At 41.6% G+C, this 18,985-nt stretch overlaps 2 protein-coding genes across 2 annotated transcripts; both read right to left on the minus strand.

Moving 5' to 3' along the window:
- Nucleotides 1-102: 102 nt before the first annotated feature.
- Nucleotides 103-8,348, minus strand: LOC109471880. The gene is made up of 3 exons (XM_019771305.1): nucleotides 7,242-8,348; nucleotides 6,155-6,455; nucleotides 103-2,922 (listed from the first exon to the last, which is right to left on the minus strand). Exons 1-3 carry the CDS (start codon nucleotides 7,398-7,400, stop codon nucleotides 2,654-2,656), a joined length of 729 nt encoding a protein of 242 aa, XP_019626864.1. The 5' UTR covers nucleotides 7,401-8,348; the 3' UTR covers nucleotides 103-2,653.
- A 1,452-nt stretch (nucleotides 8,349-9,800) lies between these two features.
- LOC109471877 (coiled-coil domain-containing protein 112-like) lies at nucleotides 9,801-18,905 on the minus strand. The gene is made up of 14 exons (XM_019771300.1): nucleotides 18,841-18,905; nucleotides 18,316-18,431; nucleotides 17,844-17,965; nucleotides 17,480-17,569; nucleotides 17,117-17,192; nucleotides 16,607-16,793; nucleotides 16,286-16,372; nucleotides 15,732-15,881; nucleotides 15,389-15,520; nucleotides 14,951-15,046; nucleotides 14,665-14,814; nucleotides 14,272-14,367; nucleotides 13,949-14,067; nucleotides 9,801-10,995 (listed from the first exon to the last, which is right to left on the minus strand). Exons 1-14 carry the CDS (start codon nucleotides 18,898-18,900, stop codon nucleotides 10,965-10,967), a joined length of 1,512 nt encoding a protein of 503 aa, XP_019626859.1. The 5' UTR covers nucleotides 18,901-18,905; the 3' UTR covers nucleotides 9,801-10,964.
- Nucleotides 18,906-18,985: the final 80 nt, after the last annotated feature.

The following is an 18,985-nucleotide window of genomic DNA, read 5'->3' on the forward strand; positions in this document are numbered from 1 at the left end:
GTGTGTGTGTGTGTGTGTGTGTGTGTGTGTGTGTGTGTGTGTGTGTGTGCGCGCGCGCGTGCGTGATAAAAGTACAAAGTGAGGAATCCAATCGTCTGAGACCATTTGTGTTTTTTTATTCCAATGATATTAGTGAATCCGATACTACATAAACATCGGGGCCGTTCATTCTCCTAGTTGACTAGGCCAACTGACGTCCTTTCAATCCTGACCTAGTACTAGCAAATACATGTACTAAATGTATTGTTGAATACGTATAACTTATGGCTGTTCTCTAAGGATGGAATATAAGTAGGCAGTGATGATATCACATGTACTATGATTAAGTTTATACAATCTGAGGTTACAGTTTTTCGTCAACACAAACATCATAGCTCTTATGAAACAACAGTTCAAAACTGTGCTGGCCACTGGTGCTTACATGTTCAGAATTTCTTTTCTACATCAAATGATCATGATCAGTCAACTCGGCACCTTTTCTCGTCCACTGACATTCAAGCATCCGTCCAGTCGAGCGATGGTGTTTGTCAGCAGCACTGGCTTGCGTGTTTTGTCATAACTGCAGATACGCAGACTGATCGAGAACAAAATCGCTCCAACGAAGACTTCATGTACCCTGCATGTAGGACATAAGTACACTCGTGTCCTCAACAGGCTCTCTCCTCGTTCCTATCATTCCCACCCTTCTCGTCACATCAACACCATTCCATCTGTTATTACATAACCAGACAACACATACAGGAAACATATCATCATAAGGACATGTACAGGTTTGTCCAAGGAGATTTACCTACTTGGTTTGTGTTAGGATGTTATGATACAATGGTACACTACCGACAAGTGTTACTACGTGTGATAGTTACGGGGTACTAACGTTACAGCACAAAAAGGAGTAACGACTATCGATATATCTGTCATTGTGACCAAAACAGTTTGTCTCTTCATATTTTGTTCATATCTTGACTGATTTGGTATAATGATGGGGTATACATATATGTGCATCTTGTTCATATGCACGTGCACAATTCTCCATGATAAATGTATTTGTAATATTATTATTCGACTTGGAGAGACTTCTTCTGTTTGTGCAAGATGAACTCCACATACGTCCCCACTGTCCCCCATGCATGTGTAGTTGGTCTCGCGAGAATTTACGTGTTGCAGCTCGAGAAAAGTCGAGTCGGTTAAAGTAATATATTTAACAGTCGTGCGAAGTACAGTTTGGTTCGTGTGAATCTGGAAAGGGACGTACAACTAGACCGGCGAAGATATCGTCACCATGTATCCCAGTCTTGTTCGATGCAGTTCTCCTGGGCACCGCTAATTGCTAGCTTTATCTGTGTCACGGCTATATTAGGCCATCGTAATCCCTCTTGCTCGGTCAAATATCCCAACTATTGCCGCTGCCTCTCACGCCTACTGATGGTCAGAGTAGCCTCACGACCCGGCAGTGGCAAATATAACTCTGTTGCACTGCCGACAGAACAATTTCCCCTTTTATATAGAACTTTATTGCACGACAATTGCACATGGTACAATGTATGGCAAACTACATAAAGAGAGTAACAACAATAAAATGTGTTTATATAAGTTTCCAGTCAGAGCGGCTTCCAGTAGACGGCGATCGCTGAGCGACCGTTTAGCGCCTAGAATTGGTTATGTGTGACCATTGATTTTCTTGTTGGAATATAATGCACGACACAAAAGTATGACTTAAAAATCAAATCTTGAAATTCGTTGATTTATGTACCAAATTGGTCGCTGTCAGCCGCTGGTCAGTGGTAGCCTCTAGTGGAAAGGAGTTGTAACGTGGCATTTGACGCATTCGATTTAGTAATGGTTTGTCTATTATTTGAACAATGACATGATCATGAATTAAGAAAACCCATTTCACCCAAACCAGTTGAAGGTTAGTTTATCACTGGTATTATCTTGTAACCTAACCTTATCTATGATAAGAGATGTTGATGGATGGTGATGCTAATGCAATGTGACGAAACACATTGTACAGGTGTGACCTTGCACATCTCACTTCATTTCTGAACGATACTAAGAATAAAAATGAAGACTATATGTACATGTCCTGACTTTGCACATCGTATGGGATATAATTCCGCTAGTGAACAAGCCTCTTAGCTGATGTTTGTTGTAGTTTGTTTGTGTTTGATATCGGATAACCATTTCCTTCCTTGCCTTCAGGCTCAATCAGTTCCATTCTATGCAGGCGGATAGTCAAGTTCCTCTTGACTAAAGGGGCTTGTAGCAAACAAAACAGGGGAAAGAATTCATCAGGACCTACTATGCTCTCACAGGGTGAAGTGCTCGAAAGAACGGTCCTACATCAGTCTCAGTTTATTATGTTGTTCGGCACTTGTTGGACAATAGCAGGACTATATTGTCGAGACTGTCGTCCTGAGCACTAGTAGCTGTTTTCCTGTGCCATACTGTGCGTAGCGCTGCGTGGTACATCAGGTGGTGCTCAAACCGTGGTCCTGTGTCCGTAGTTCTCAGCCAAGTGGCCAGTCTTTCTTCCCAAGTACCGACTGTCTGTTTGTTCCAAACTACGGTCCATCCTGCCCTGTGCCCGCGACGGCACCGTTAAAACACACCTACGGAGGTTGTCATTTATCCCAACCTTCTCGGGGGGAAGAACTCACTCTTCTTCAGCCCAGTCAAAGGGGAAGTCCAACTCAGCGAGAATGCTCTTCATCGTCGTTGCAACAAGACTGTTCCCCATGAAATAACTGACCATGGTGAGGGCTCCGATTGCACTAGTAGACACGATGACGCTGCATAGCACGAGGTCCTTGAAGAACTGCCCCACAGTCTTGGTGGCTGACTTTGTGGCGGAGCCGCTTGTGCCGGTACCGTTGGGGAACGTGAACGCCTTGTCACGTGGGCTCCGGGGGGTCGGGCTGCCCGCTGGAAAGCCAGAAGAAACGACATGGTCAATTCAATTTCTAATCAAACTATGACTTTGAATCTGAAAGACACATGGGGTTTAGAAAGGCTCATAAACGTTAGGTATGGTATTTCAACACGTTGCTTCTTGAAAAGTAAAGGCGTGTTTTCCATTAGTCGGGAAACAAAAGTAGATGTGTGACGGTCATACCTTTAGTAAAGATGTACATGTGTTTGGCTTTAAACTTGATTAGACTTTCGAACGTCCCGGTGTCATTCCAAGTTCAAAGTTTCCAGTGTAAAGTACACGAATTACATTGGGAATCTAATTTACTATGGGCCAACAGACTCGCATACCATAATACACACCACACCATGAGTGTGGCCTGCACAGAAGGGTCAATAGCAGATCATCCCCCAGGATCCGGCTGGTCCTTACAGTCCAACACGCGACAAAATACGATCCTTTCTATCTCATCAATGTCAGTTTAGATCGTTATCTTGTGGGTAACTGTCAAGTTTAGGTTTGATATCAGGGCTGGCTGATCCGGGGAGGTGTAACCGTAGGAGTGAAGGATTATGTAAGGTCTTTTGATGTGAGGGAAAAGGGAGGCAGGGTAATCCTGACCATCTACTGACCGACCCTGTGACGTAGGACCCGCCATATGAGCCGGTGTGACGCATGTACAGGTCGGGTGCGGGGTCGCGCGGGTGACGGGGTCCCGGTATCACAGTACCGGGGACGCAGACAGGCTGGTTCTGGGACTAAAACCAGATCCAGCCAGATGAAATCCTGTAAATAGGTCAGCCATGTCAGCGATGACCAGATAACATGACGATCAAAGTTATTACTGGAATATTACTGTAGTCAACATTATAACTAGGCCAGGGCAGTTAGATCGTTTTTCAGGTCTCTTTTGGTATTCACTGGTACAAAGAGTGACAGGTGCAACCGTGCCGAGGGCCACACTGTGATATCTGGGTCAAGTAAAGAAGTCGCACTGATTATATACATGTCTGATCACATGTACGCAGGTCACCCTTAATGTTAGATGTAATTCCCTCACATACGGACACAGACAACGTAATTGTTTCCTCGTCGTCAGGGGTTTTCTTATCCTGTCATGTTTCTCTGATCCCCACAGAGATGCAAGATGTTTTTCTGATCCCCAAGAAATGAGAGCTTTACGTTCTTCATTTTTTGTAAGAGTATTGAGAGTAGAGAGTCTAGTCGAGTTAAGTCAAACCCCGTGTGAGGTAGGAACAGTGGAGTTTTGTTAACTTTTATCCGAGTATATCAGAACACAAACCTGCCCGCAGGACGAAGTGATGATATAAGCAGAGAAGAGCGATGGCGCCAGTGATCTCTGCGCTACAGATATGTAACGATCAGCAACTAGGTTCCCGCCAGCGATAATCTTCGGAATGTAGAGTTCACATTTTTACAGTATCAGTTGGAAAGCTTGAGTCGACAGTCTTATTTATACCGTACGAGATCGATAGAATGAAGTGAAAATAAGAGAATGGGATTTTGCAAACGATTTTTTGTCATTGTCATAATCACGAAGAAAGACTGGATGCAGGGACAGATCTTCCTATGAGAAACGCTGTGCCATCAACTAATGGCGTATTTTATTACAACCAAATCCGACTTGTTTATTGATATTACCTAAAAATATTGACGTCAACTAGTTGTTTTGTCGGTGAACCACAAAGTTGAAGGGCTGAGACTGACTTTTGTCTTGATTTGTGGTCTATCTATTCTTCAGAATATACGACCAAAATGGAGGACCTCGAACTTCCGTGGTGACTTGTTCGGCATGATGCCAAGACAATCCGCGGGACGTCAGGCCCACCCTTCAACAGCCGTGCAGTCCAAACGTGCGGGGTGAGGCTGGGGCAGGGGAAAGACAGTTTTGCATCAGCCAAAACTAAAACCGCTTTAATGCAGACGGGGTGTGAAACCCGAGTACGTTTCCACAGTTTTCCATGTGATGCTGGAACATGCCCAGAGATCCATCAACGCTGGCTGGATATGCGAGCTATTCGCTGACATCTCCAGTACATTGACCCCTTCAACTGGCCTATTTAGACAGACATGAAAACAGCACGTTTGCTTACGCTGTTATATTGCTCACTACTGCTATACACGCAATCACTGCGTGGCTAAGGGTCCAAATGATATCAGATCAACGTCGATGTATGAGTACATATCTTATCGTGCTTGCTAACAATATAGTATTTTTGCTTGCAGAACTTCCGATCGTCCCAGGTAGAGATAAACAAATATGGGAATGTTTGATAATGCTTCTTGAGATGAACAGATTCACTTACTAGTATCTGTCTATGATGGTGACTTTGTCACCAAAAACAAGTCACGACAAACGCAAAGTGAACTGACTCTCCGCAGCAATGTATGAAAATACAGTATATTAAGATAAAACTACTAATCTCTAATATTACAGGGAGGTAAACCTACATTACCCGCTAAAATGATCAAGTCGATAGAAGCGTTTCTTCAAATCACTATAGTTATATATTCTAACTTTACATTAACTTTGAGATTCACCATTCTGTCTACACGTCCGTACATGTCACAGCCCACTCAGGAGACCATTCATTCGTATGGACATGTTTCCCTGAAGTCTTACTACCATCAGGATGATTAAGGTCGATTTATCTGTCTACTAATTGGTTAAAGCATGGCTTTGAAATACGAGTTTCTGTTTTTGTATCCATCCATTAATCTTAGAGACCAAGATAGAGCTGCTTGTAATGGGATCTGTGATACAGCGGACACAGAAATGTCTCCAGACTCGGGTTCTTTAACTACATGTAACTCGCGTGTCAGTCCGGAGTGAACCGTGTGTACCTTCAGCATCAGGCCTGGACCAAAATATTCTTCTGTCGTGTGCTACGTTTGAGGGTCGTGTTCTTGTTTACCAGAACCTTGATACCAAATTAGCTGCCTCCATGTCCTCATCTGACCACCTACTAGAAATGGTCTTTATCTGGCTTTACATTTCAGGCGTTACCGAGTAACCGTTCAATGTATTTGGGGGGGGGGGGCTTTTTTCTAAACCTGTCACCATAGTTGCACTGCCCCTGTTGCCCGGTGTTATAAAAGTATGTTCAACCGAATTACTTGAATATCCGACGATAGACCATATTGATGAAGAATACAAAAGACGGTAGGTAGGACCAGGGTCTGGGAACCACTGTGCCACCTTCTCTGACACACGGCAGTACTTACCCTCTTTCCCCATCATGACTTCCAGCTGAGTCGGCGCGTCCATGCCATAGATAGTCTTTTTCCGCCATGCCTCAATGATGGTTTGATACTCGATGTCGAACCTCTCCGTTTTCTCAACGCCAACAGAATTTCCCTCGTCTCGGTTCTTCAGTTTTTTCAGCCATTTCTCGTCGCTACAGAAGTCCTTTGGGAGGACTATGCACTCGACGGCGGCACACCGTCCCAGCCGCTCCACCTCCCGCAGAATCCACAGCCGCCTGTTCCCGAAATACGCCCACCACGAGCCGTCTTTGTAGATAACCTACGGGATAGAAAACACCGTCAGTTATGTGTCACCTTGTTTGTCGACATCCTTTTTGTCCTGGTAACACATCTTCACGAAGACCCTCCTACAGTGCAAAAAGTATGAGCCAACTCTTATTATTATAACACGTTATATCATACAGATTTTAATAACATACATGATACTATATATTGTTTCCAGGTAGGATAAATATGAACGAGGAAACAAAATAATAGACTATGGTCATGAGGACAAAAATAAATAGTCCGTTGAAAAGAAGGTAAAGAAAATGTATAAGATATACAAAATGTATAAGATATACATCGCCCCTCTGTGACATAGGCATACATGTATATATGTAGGACCTGATACGTATGTTGATGAGTCACATCGTTAGACCATGTGTATAAATGTAGGAGAGGGCCAGGTTGATATTTTTCTTTTAATTTGCCTAAGACCACAATAGACGAGGGGGTCCTTTCAACAACTCTAAATTATATGCGTGTCACTTTCACAAAACAAAGCAGAAATTGTTTTAAGGAGAAAGTTTGTTATATGGCTCGTTCTAAATTCGAACCTCTAAATATACCCAAAGAACTAGTCTAAGAAGTTCCACGCATCGATCAAAGATTCGTCTACCAATGCGAGCGATGTTGTCTTTACGTTACTAATCAGGTGTCATAAAAATTACTTATGCTCCATGTTGTTGACCGATGATACATGACTAGAATATCAATCATACGCGAGGTTGCTGAAATAGCACAAACTGTCTGATCATCATGAATGAACAAAACGTGTTGTTACCTCAATCTTGGGTATGTCCGAAATCTTAATCTCGTTGAAGAGAAGCTGCCTGAAGGTCTCCAGCATGTCCGAGCCGTTGCTGAACTTGCAGGGGACCATATCGGCCGTGAAGTGGATGTCGGACGGCCGGATCCACTGGTACCACGTTATTCCGGGCATCGTTGCGGTCTTACGAGTACTGAGGGACCACAAGTCTGAAGAATGTTTTCCCGGGAAAGTGTTGGAGATCTCAGAAGCCTTCCGTCACGATGCAGCAGCCTTGTCGGTTGCTCTGACAGCTTTCTTCAATCCGGCAGCGGTTAACGCATTCCTTACAGCTTTCTGTTACACTTACAGTACGCTCGTTCAATCGGCCAAATATCAGGACGCAAAACAAACGCAGAATCCTTTAGCTGCTGCACACTGAAAGCCTTGGTCTCCGGCTGGGAGGTGTTCCCCGGTGTTTCTCAAGTCGAAGCCGCCGCGGCTTACAGCCGACCCTCAGGCACGCCTGGTGATTAGTCCGTTGCTAAAAGTACCCCTGGTGGCACGGAATGGCTAGAAGAATTTGCTGCAACACTAAAACGCTCCGCCGATCGGCAGCTTCCCAGCGAACACAGGCCCTGCCGTCCCACAGGTTATTCGGTGTCAATTTATAGTAAACCGTTAAAGCCACAGGACACAGCTGTCCAAGTCAGACCTTGGAATTTCTGGTTTGGCTGCAGCTGGGTGTTCAGCTAGCAAGACTTGGGTACCTTTTCCAGTGGAGACCAATTAGAGTGAGCCTTTGGCTTAGCGCGTCCGGACTCTACCTACCACACACCGAGGATTACCACCGTAAGCGATACCGGATCACACCGTAGCCTTTCGCATGAACCTTGATCAGTCGATTCCTTCAGTAACCAAGGGCAACCGGCGGGCAAGGATCAAGCGCATCCTTTCCGCGACTCTGTCCAATCACAAGCCGCCACGTCCACAAGAGTGGTGTCTTCAATTCGTGGCACACGAGTGAAGCGTCTTCTGTTTTTGAAGGTCTCTGACGTAGATGCTCTAAAATGGGTGCCCCACTGTGGCCTACATTCGCGCCATGGGCACTATCGGAATCTATGAAGGTCATCAATCATATTTGTCGCGTTTTAACATCCCCGTGCTACACGGTTAACAATAACACACGGTGCCAGACTTGACGTCCGTCTCTCTATATTCAGATTCGGCAAATATAGATGAGCGAAAGGCTGAGAAGAAAACAGCAGGGAGGGGCTAGCCGGCCGAAAGTGGCCATGTTGTGCGCCATCATCATTGAACTCCTAGAGTGACTCCATGTAACAGATTTGTGTTCTCTCTGATCACCATTAATAGTAGTTGGAGCCTCAGAACTAGAAAACCATTGGAAGATGTAGTATCCCTGGCTGTGTTCCTAGCATGAAACACACTCTCCTCGAAAACTCAGTGAAAACTGCAGCAGACAGAGGCTGGCCAGTGTCATAGTTGAACTGCTCATGGTATGAACGATGAAGACATACCGTTGATCTTCTTATGGCACGACGGTTGAAAATAGTCATTAATATTGTTCTACATGTATATCTAATCATGAATGGCACGGAGTTTTTCTAGATTCTTTATCTGACAACTTTCAACATTCTTTCTTCTGAGACTTACGCGTCTGTCGATCACCTCCTACTGAATAAATAACGTACTGGCGCGTCAGCATATGAACCTGATATGAACTGCAACAACAAGTCATTGCATCGGAACACGTTTCTCACAATTTGTCGTCACACATCGCACTACCATAGCCGGATGGTGCTGTGGACTGTCGTCTACTTGCCAGATCGTAGTGCGACAGAGCGAGCCACAGAGGCGCGCTTGAGATCGACTAGTTTCAGGTTGGAAAACAAGGAATGTCGGCAAACGACAGCAACAGAGAGAACACTTGAGACTTTTAATCCCCACTAGCGGATCGGAGTTCCAATCTTATCCCAGCCCTTTAGTCGGCAAACCGATGCCGCCGCGTTTGTGTCACTTTGACACTTGTGGTATCTTTATTTTCGATTATGATAACAATTCCCCATTCACTTTTGCTGTTTGGATACATCGTTTTCGTACAAGTAAATGCACATTCATTTAACAAAGCCATTGATAAATATTAATATAGGCCTAGGTCCGTTTTTCTCAACCTTAATGGCTGTTGGGCTAATGTTGGTAAGATTACACATTCACGTTTAGGAAGAAAGAGAATTCAACAAAAGAAACATCCACAATACTAAGCAAGGTCGTTATCATCTTAAGTATGCTCGTCATGCAGCCACTCCGCCTCGCAGCAATGTTTCCTCGTAGATATATTGTGTAATCTCTTTTAAATCATGCGTTCATGATCTATCTATGTTTTCTGGAGAAATACATCACGTGAATGACATAGATGAACCATTCACCCGTGGTGTCATCAAAACACGATTTGTACATCAATCCTCCAAGGTAATAGATATTGTTCCCACGTTATGCACGGATCAACCGAAATGTATCAAATTACCCGTATTTTTCACAAGCCAGGGATGCAAACTACTACTTTATATCCGAAATGATGTATTCTTATCTTGGAAGTTCAATCTTAAATCACACACACTTTAGACGACGCTGCCTCTATGCTTCTCTTGTGTATGAACTACGGATGGTTTGACATTCAAAGCCTCACATAATCGCTCTCTATCTGTGGACATGTCCCTTCTACAGAAAGACAAATGTTTTCACAAGTGCACCGATCAATTTTACTTTGACGTCTGGGGGTTTGTGGTTACAAATGTTTTTACAAAGCAGCTCCATTTCACGTTGCAAAACATCCAAAAACTGTATATAGCTGTAAGCATATTTTCTATACCAACGTACTTTTTCCAAGTCATTCATAGCTTTAATAAAATGTTTTCACAAAACATCCTAACAAATTATTGTCAAAATCACATAATGAAAAATGTTCATACACCAGGGCATGTATTTCCACATCTTAGGTTGACAAAACAAAATGAATCTGCACCATATGATAATCCTCAACCATAGCCATACATGATAATAAAAGACTTGCTGGACTCAAAATGTGCTCAAACATTTACTTAGATTAACGTGACTAAAAAATCTGGTCTGATACAGATTCCATTGGCATGTATATTAGCAATATTGCTCTGTAGCCTAATTCTATGAAAAACAATGGTTCACCCAATATTTACAGATATATGTACATGTATATTTTTATTGCACAATATTCATACAAACATGTTCAACTTCCTGAGATCAAATGTTTGTCTACAATGATGTTTATGACAGCTGTTATCAGCATATATTTTGTCTATCTACAGACCTTTAGTCATCATAAACAACTAAAACTAAATGAAGCTGACTCAAGAATTGGATGTAAAAGATTGACAGGAATAATCTGCTAGACTAAGTATTGCAGCAAATGTTTCCTTGCATGTCTGCATGCTTTACTCTGTTAGAAGAGATTTTGGTCAGTTTCCCTAGTACTAGTTGTAGCAATTTCTTTCAATTATAGATTGTGGGAAATGAAAGAAATCATGGATGACACTACTTGAGAAACATAGAGTTGTAGAAAGGGCCACAAAAAAACACCCCCCCACACACACACCGAAACCTCTGCTTGGAGAGTATGCATGTTTATCCCAATGGTATCTTGCTAATCAGGTGTGTAGCACTGTAACTTGATCATGATGTGATGTTCTTGCTTGCAGCATGAAGTTATACACCTTGTCTCCAGTTGGGGACAGCTCTGTAATGAAAAGAAATTCTGTAAATTCACTTCTAGTCCTAGTACATGTACTTAAATTCTGGGGCTCTATCTTTGAGCTTGTGTCTGAAACAATGCTACTGATACAGTGTAAGGCAGAACAAATCTCTGCAGTGTGATGAGTTTGTGGTAATGAGAGTGGTGTCAAGAGTCACTGTAAAAATGCAAACTTAAAAACTGCAAAAATGTGATAGTACACTGTTTGTAGTATCTATAACATCAAGTAGAAAAAAGACAATCTTGATTATACTTTTAACTTACAGTTGGTGCAAGACTTCCAGAGGCAAGGTCACTAACCACTGGACTACACATACTACCTTACACATATACAACATGGTGGAAACACAACAGATTGACGATAGCACGCTGCAGATAATGTATGATAGATGACCCTGAGATATTGTAGCGGTACCAAACACAGCCATGTACTACTGATTTGGAGGTTAGTAGCCTTTTGCTGATGTTTGATGGTTGATACATCAAAGGAAACTTCATAAAACGTAAATGGCAAAGGACTATATGACAGAAAGCAAAATGATCAACACAGGTAATGTTTAGGAAAACATGCAGCCAAGAGACCCTGCAAGACTTATTTAGGCTGAGTGAAAATGTAAAGCATTGGAAAACATTTTTGTGGAGTACAGTTGTTACAGGCTGTGCCCAGAATATAACCCTTTAAAGACACGTTTATGTCCTGAATGTGTCAATTGGCCCTCCACCGTGCCTGTTGCCTTTGAAACCCTCCCCCAGCAGGAGCAGGTGCATCAACACCACAGTTACAACTAATGTGCTGACCTATGACCCTGCTGGTCAAACCAATAACCTCGTGCCTGTTGTAATTTTTTGTTCACTCCTCTGCCTTCCCTTGGCTTAGGTGCTTGAATCTTAGGCTTTTGTTCTACGTCATGTTTGGAACTGTGATATGAAATTATCAGTAAGGCCACTCCGACTTAATTTTATGGATGACATCCGCGCGCGCATTGATTTTCGCCTGTTCTCAAAAAAAAAAAAAAGAAAAAAAAAAAAAGATCACGCTCTAGGCCTCTACACTAGGACTCTAGTCCATGGTAGTTAGTGACAATACGGAGCCGGTTGTAACTCTGGATCAGATGGCACCCTGGCTACCGAACAACGGCAAGAACCTGTGCCGATTAATAAATTCCGCAAAAAGCCAGCATGTGTTGGCTTGTCGTATACGTCGCTATGTACTGCGCAATACCAGCTTTGTATCCCTGTGGTTTAGTAGCATTTTTATTTTGGGTCGGAATTTTTATTTATTCGCCCGCGCGCACTAGTTTGGTGATCTTCAGAGGATGTCATCCATAAAATTAAGTCGGTGTGGCCTAACTTGGCTGTAAAAGAATATCAAGACATTGTAAACAATTGACCAACTTTTAAGAAAAGAATGTGTTTTCTTCCAAATGTGCTGGAAAAACATATCTATTATATGGTGCATGTTTATTATTTCCAGCATTTGACTGTTTTTGACATAACCTGTACTGATGTCAGAATGGCACATACAAGTACCAAAATACAAAACAACAACAGACCACCTGTGTAGGAATCTAGAATGAATCACACATCTTATACATATTTGTACATGGTCTGCATGTTGCACCAGACCTTCATGCACAAGGCTGTCTATTTGTTGTGCCAGACAGGGGAATATGTGGCAGCTATGGAAGCAATGCGATATTCAGCCAAGTGTCAGAACTCTGGCTCCGTGTTTTTAGCATATTTCATTGCAATGAGGTCAAGTGCCACCAGGGGGCATGGCTACCAGATATTTGCATGTCTACTTTAGGGAGACACAGATTACTGTTAAGTTCATTAATCATGACCCTTTGCATCTTCCCATCTTTTCTCTTTCTTGTGACATTTAGAAGATCATTTGTTGGTGGTGATCATAAAAATATAAGATCACAATGAATTTGGAATGGACTGAAGGAAACCTATAAACAGAAGATACTCAGAACTTTCCCTTGCCTCTATTTTGTTATTATGCTATTCTATCTCTTCCCCAACTACCCGTATGTTTTTGCCAGGATTTCACACACACTTTGACATGCACCTCTTCCCATTTTGCCTTTTAGGATTGTCATTAAGCCTAAAAAGACGACAGCTACAGCTTATATGTCCTAGGGGTCAATGACCTGATGTCCCTGCTACATGTATGTGGGTTGGTCTTCATATATAATTATTGGCATTGCCTCTACCTCCTACTAGTACATGTAACTTGGAATACCAAGAACTATCAATCAGAGTGTTTATAAACAGTGTACTAGCAATTTGCTACAGTACAAGTGTGGATAAACATAAAAATGCTCAATGCAGAAAGACATGCCTGTACCTGTATTCATGTAACTAGCAAATATGAGTTCTCTCTCTATCTCTGTTCCTCAAATTCTACCCTTAAATATACCCCCAAAAATGTGAATAACGTCTGCTGAAAAGGTCAACATATGCTCCTTGCAGATAAGCTTCAAGACGTCTCAGTATAATGGGTGACTGTGTAACTGTAGGGTCACCCTCTGTTATCACATATTGCTATTCTTAAAGTAAAACTGCTCAATCCTGTAGACGTACTTCTGATGGTGTGTAAATTACTTCCAAACAGCTGAGAAAAAATTGCACGTAATAAGATTAGTCAAAACAGATGGTAATGTTCCTGCATGCAAATATCACCGCAGTGCTTGCGTGTTAGGCAAACAAATTCTAACAACTTGCCAGTCTTTGGTGCAGGCATTGTTGGAGACTTGCAACACACCAAAAGTCTGGACACTTTCTTCCCACTAAAGGCACTAAGTTTTAGGCAACATTTTAGCTGTCATATCTGTCATGTGATCATGATTTGGCTGCAGGTGTGTTACTTGCCTGCATCATGTGATCATCATGTGACCATCATGACTTTTGTGACCATTCATGTGCTACTCACCTGTGAGTCATGTGCAACACTCTTCCCCCTCCAGTGGCACCAATCTCCTTGTTTCTCTGTTTCCACAGTGCAGTTGGCTTGTACAGTCTGCTGAGGTCTCTCTCAACCTTTACTTCCACCTAGGACAGCAATTCCAAGTTTCTTGAAATGAAACCATGGTAATATCTACAGCTGTACAGACAAGTAAGCTATGTTAATTATGCATGCCATAATGATTATTTATAATTATTATATATTTTCATTAGCACTTACGCAAGTTTACAAATTCTCCTTCAATAGAAAGAGCTACAAAGCAAATTCAAACCCTGCTGGATGGAGCTCACCTGACCCTTCAGCTTTTCCAGCCTTTTGTTCTTCTCTTTTACAGCTTCTTCTCTTGCTCTCTCTTTAGCCAGTTTCTCCTCTACCATTTTCTGGTCCTATGAGCATGGAAGCCATAAAAGAAAAGAGAAGGGCAAAAGAGAGAAAGATGTGGATCAAAAACTGTCCATGTAAAAACTGTTTGGTCCCTGCCCTCACCCTTACATTTTGTTTTAATGGAGCCTGTTTAATGTGTCATTCATGGGCATTGGAACAGAACCATGTGTACTGTTTATTATCAACAAATTATAATTATGAGGTTTACAACAGGGGGTTGACTTTTTTTAATACGTTTTGCTCAATACAAGGCCACATGGACCATTTCTGGGCATCTCTTCTTAGCTTGACTATCTCACCCTTTCCTGAAACCTAGACATTTCCTCTGCTACTGCCATCTGTTTCCTGGCTCTGTCCTGCCTATATTGCTCCTCCTGCTCCCTTCTCAGTACTTCCTCCTCCTCCTGTCTCTGCCTCCTGTACTGCTCCACCTGGGCTCTCACAGCAGCCTACAACATGGACATATATCTCATGTTCAAGGAACTGGGGGTAGCAATGTTGTCAATACTACAGTACTACAGTTTAATACAACAACAGATTTTTCTGGCACGGCAGAAGTTCCTAAACACACAAAAAATGCCACACCTGTCTCTCTCTTTCCTTCTCTTGATGCTTAGCTTTAGAAAGTTCTTCCTTCAATTTTCTTTCCTCCTCTTGGGCTCGTTGTAGCTCTTTCTGTACCTGTAAACATGTGTTCATAAAGTATATTATGTCATAATATTATGTAACACTAACTGGATTTCAAGGTGAAAAAAGAATCTCTGGCAGCTGCTCTCTGCTGATTTTGAAATTTGTTGACCTTCTACCAATCTATAAATATGGCAAAAGGTCATCAACTGTGTGACAGCTGCTTCAAAGACATTTTAGATGAGCAGGCCAGAGACTGTAGTGATACTGTGACCTAGAAAGGGTTATAAATCATCTTACTACTGCAAATGGGAAATGGTGCATGTTGGTTGAGGCATACAAAAACTTCACAATTCATAATTGGCAACAGGACCACATTTTCCATGTTACTCTTACCTTCCAGGCATTGAGTCGTTTCTTCTTCTCTTCTCTCTCCTGCTCCATCTGTTTGCTCCTGGCTGTCAGCATCTCCTCATCATCACTGCTACTGTCCTCATCAGCCTGTTTCAGAAGCTCCTCTTTTTCTGACTACAAGAGAAAAGATAATCATTACAGCATTACTGTTGACAGAAATGTTCCCTTTGACCTTCATCTAGTAATAGGTTGATAAGTTATAGAATTGAAAATTTCACCATATCAGCTGAAAAATGTAATTGATATGCTTTATCTAGATTATACACAATGTCATCAAGAAATTATCTGTACATGCCAACTGAAAAAAATAGGAGAAGACAAGAACCTCTTTCTGTTTTCTCCAGTTGGCTATGGCTTCCTTCTTTCTTTCCTTGAGAGTTGTATACTCCTGGTACCAACTCTCGTGCTGTCTTACATCTCCTATAGTCCTCCCAGGGCAGGCATGCACAGCTTCATCTAGAAATGCAGCCTTACCCTAAAACATATAGGCAACATGTTGGATACATACTTAAGTAAGTCTAACTTCTCTGTGTGTATCACACTGTAAATCTCAAAAGTTTGCAGTAGTTTTATTTTTTGCAGTTTTTGCTGTGACCTGTTAATGTAAAATCATGGCACCACAGATATACATAGAATGGTTTATATTTTGTATTACATGTATTATTTTACTATAGAACTGTTCCAACTGTGAAATTAAGTCACCACGAAAATAAGCAAGTCTGTAGTAGTCTTGAAACACCATGACATTTCTGTATTGTGTAAGTCTTTTCAGCATGCCATAAAACAAGCTGTACAGTAAAACTATGTACATGTAGTTGTCCAACTAAAGTTTAGTTCAACCTAGTGATGTACATGTATGTCCAAATGGTGTTAATCTACCCTGAACTTGCTCCTAGTTTTGAGGAATGCCTGGTGATCATAGTCATCCCATCCACCTTGATGTCCACCAGTTTGAGCCAAGAATCTCTGCAACAGAAAACAACATGCTAAAAATAACTATAACCTACTGGCTAGGATTTCCAATCAACCATTTGTGCAGGAAGGAAACATTGTTGACATTCACACTGATGAATACACATTAGATCCTTTCCAGGACACAGAAATGGAATGCACTGCATCATATCATACACTCACATAACACTGACCAAGTGTGTATAAGACGTCTATGTTGTAAAATTTACCCAAAACTGGAAAACTCACCTCAAATGCAGCAACTTCTGGTGGGAGATCCTTCATGACGTTGTTCTTGAGGGACAAATTTTTGGCTTTAGCACCTTTGGTTTCCATAGCAACCCCAGCGGGACCCTGTGCCCAGGCATCAATCTTCTTCTCCAGGGCAGTGACCTCTTGGGTCAACGTCCTCTCATCTCTCAGTAACTCCTCATAGCTGGAATAATCCAGCGACAATGTATTGCTTAATATAGAAAAATAGTCAAGGTCTCATATAATTGCATCCATGTACGTTGATGCATAAATGACTTGAACAGAGACTTGTTTTGGGACAGACATTTTATAAAGCTTACAAGATATAGTCTACATTTGCAAGTGTTGATTCGGTTTTATTTTCACAATTTCAGTTCAGCTCATCTGCTGGGAGATGCCAAACAGTGAGATATATTTCACATATATAGAAGTGGCAAACAGTGAGGTTACATGTACATGTGTATTTAGAATCTGTGTCATTAAAATCACAAGATCTTTGTTACTTACTCCACTCTACGTTGGTCCTTAAATGCACTGATGGTGGTTTCTATTTCTTCCATTGTCACCTTTAACTTTTCCAAAACTGTAGAAATAAGCAAAATGTTTTTATGCGCCAGGTCAACAACAACAAGAATGTCATGAATTTTTGTTTTCCTGTTTGTGTCCTATGGGTTTGGTCTTTTACATTCAAGCAAAATCAACTGATATTTCTATATATTCATGATCAGCCAACTGTGACTGCCTAGTCACTGATGTTGGTCATGGTAGTTCCTTTAATTACATGCCACTAACAGACAGTTAAGAGGTATAAGTAATACAAACTTTGTTAACATATGACAAGGTAAAAAACTGAAATAGACCAAGTCTTACATTCTGGAGTGGGCTTGACATCCTTCAGCTGTATGTGAAACTTTTTCACCATTCCTCTCATTTTGTCCAGCTGTTGCCTAAGTTTTACCTCTGAAGAACAAAATATGCAGTTTCAGTTGGCACATTTTACAGTGCAATAAAGTTTGCCATAAACTACACTGTCAATACTAACTGTCACACTGATCCAAGCATCAAAGAGCAATGACAATGTTTCTTAACTCAGTGACCAGAGTACTTCACAATATATACATCACAAATAAATCATTACTGTGATTGCGAAGTTGGTAGAACAGACAATTCTGCCAGAGTGTATCTTCTACCCTGACATGTAAATGTATATGACATATACATGTAGACTTCTTACTTTCTGTTTTCCTATTTGTATTGCCCTTCATCTCCAGCTCTTCCAGCTCACAAAACTGCTGTCTGAAGTCTGAGCGTTTACTGTACAGATGGGTGGTCTTCTCTCGCTCTAAGTTCTTGATTCTGAAAGACAGTACATCGTCATGCATGTATTAGCTAGTTAGAAACACTATGTACAGTCTTCAGTATAACCATTAAAAAATTGAACGTTAAGCTTGTGTTATTTTTCTATATATTATTTCATATACAATGTATATATATAATATATATCTTAAATATCTTTATGTTATATAATTTTAATATTAGATAGAAGTCATAATCTCATATACAAACTTCCAAGAAAGAAATTACTAGAATGTCTGTTGTAAATACTCCATTCTGCTTGCAAATTAGTAGATTTTCTATCATCTGACGATGTTTTATTAATGTTCCTTTATTTATCTGAAGCGCCAACTCCTTCCGAATAGTCTTACTTCAGCTCCAGTTGGTCGATCTCTCTCAGCACCTCTGTCTTCCTGGCCTTCTCAGTCCTGGTTTTCCACACCCAGACATCCTTATCTTTACCTGCTTTGTCTGTACCATTCAGAACCTATGTTGGAATCATGGTAAAATGGAACTGTTAGTGTTATGTAAAATTATGATAATCATTTCCATTGATATATCATCTGTTGGCGGTACTTCAACTAGATGATTACGGCGTTTCATGGCTTTCGGGAAAATGAAACTGTCGTTAGTGGTTGCGTTACCTGCCCAAGATTTTATCAAAATATGATTTTCAAAATTTTCGAGCGGGATGCTGGGGGTAAACCAAATATCCCAGTCTAGTCGCACCATGACAACCAGAGAAGCTTTGCGTGTTGGCGGCAGTGTGGCGTACATGGCTCAATTAAAATGCTTCAGTCGAATCAATGTAACCTTTAGCTAGATTTCCCTCCTAAAAGGCGAGCAATTTTAATCCAAGATCCCACAGAAAAGTACCGTTTTCGAGACCAACTCACCTTTCCAACACCAGCTGCCGCCATCTTGAAAAAAAAATACCCGTCATGCCCCCCCCCCATCTTCGCAGTTACCATTGACGGTAGGGGGGGTCTCAGAAATCGAGGATATATAATCCTGTCTTCATAAATAAGAATACCACGAAAG

The sequence above is a fragment of the Branchiostoma belcheri genome, unplaced genomic scaffold, assembly GCF_001625305.1.
Source record: "Branchiostoma belcheri isolate BF01 breed outbred unplaced genomic scaffold, Haploidv18h27 scaffold26, whole genome shotgun sequence".
In the NCBI taxonomy this organism is placed as follows: Eukaryota; Metazoa; Chordata; class Leptocardii; order Amphioxiformes; family Branchiostomatidae; genus Branchiostoma; species Branchiostoma belcheri.

Coding starts and splice junctions, on each gene's coding strand:
- LOC109471877 (XM_019771300.1), bottom strand. CDS start 18,900: ATGGGGGGGGGGCATGACGGGTATTTTTTTTTCAAGATGGCGGCAGCT. Junction 17,193..17,479: donor TGTCAAGCCCACTCCAGAAT/GTAAGACTTGGT, acceptor TTATTTCTACAG/TTTTGGAAAAGTTAAAGGTG. Junction 15,047..15,388: donor AACGACTCAATGCCTGGAAG/GTAAGAGTAACA, acceptor ACATGTTTACAG/GTACAGAAAGAGCTACAACG.
- LOC109471880 (XM_019771305.1), bottom strand. CDS start 7,400: ATGCCCGGAATAACGTGGTACCAGTGGATCCGGCCGTCCGACATCCAC. Junction 6,456..7,241: donor CGGACATACCCAAGATTGAG/GTAACAACACGT, acceptor TCTATCCCGTAG/GTTATCTACAAAGACGGCTC. Junction 2,923..6,154: donor AGTCATGATGGGGAAAGAGG/GTAAGTACTGCC, acceptor CTGGCTTTCCAG/CGGGCAGCCCGACCCCCCGG.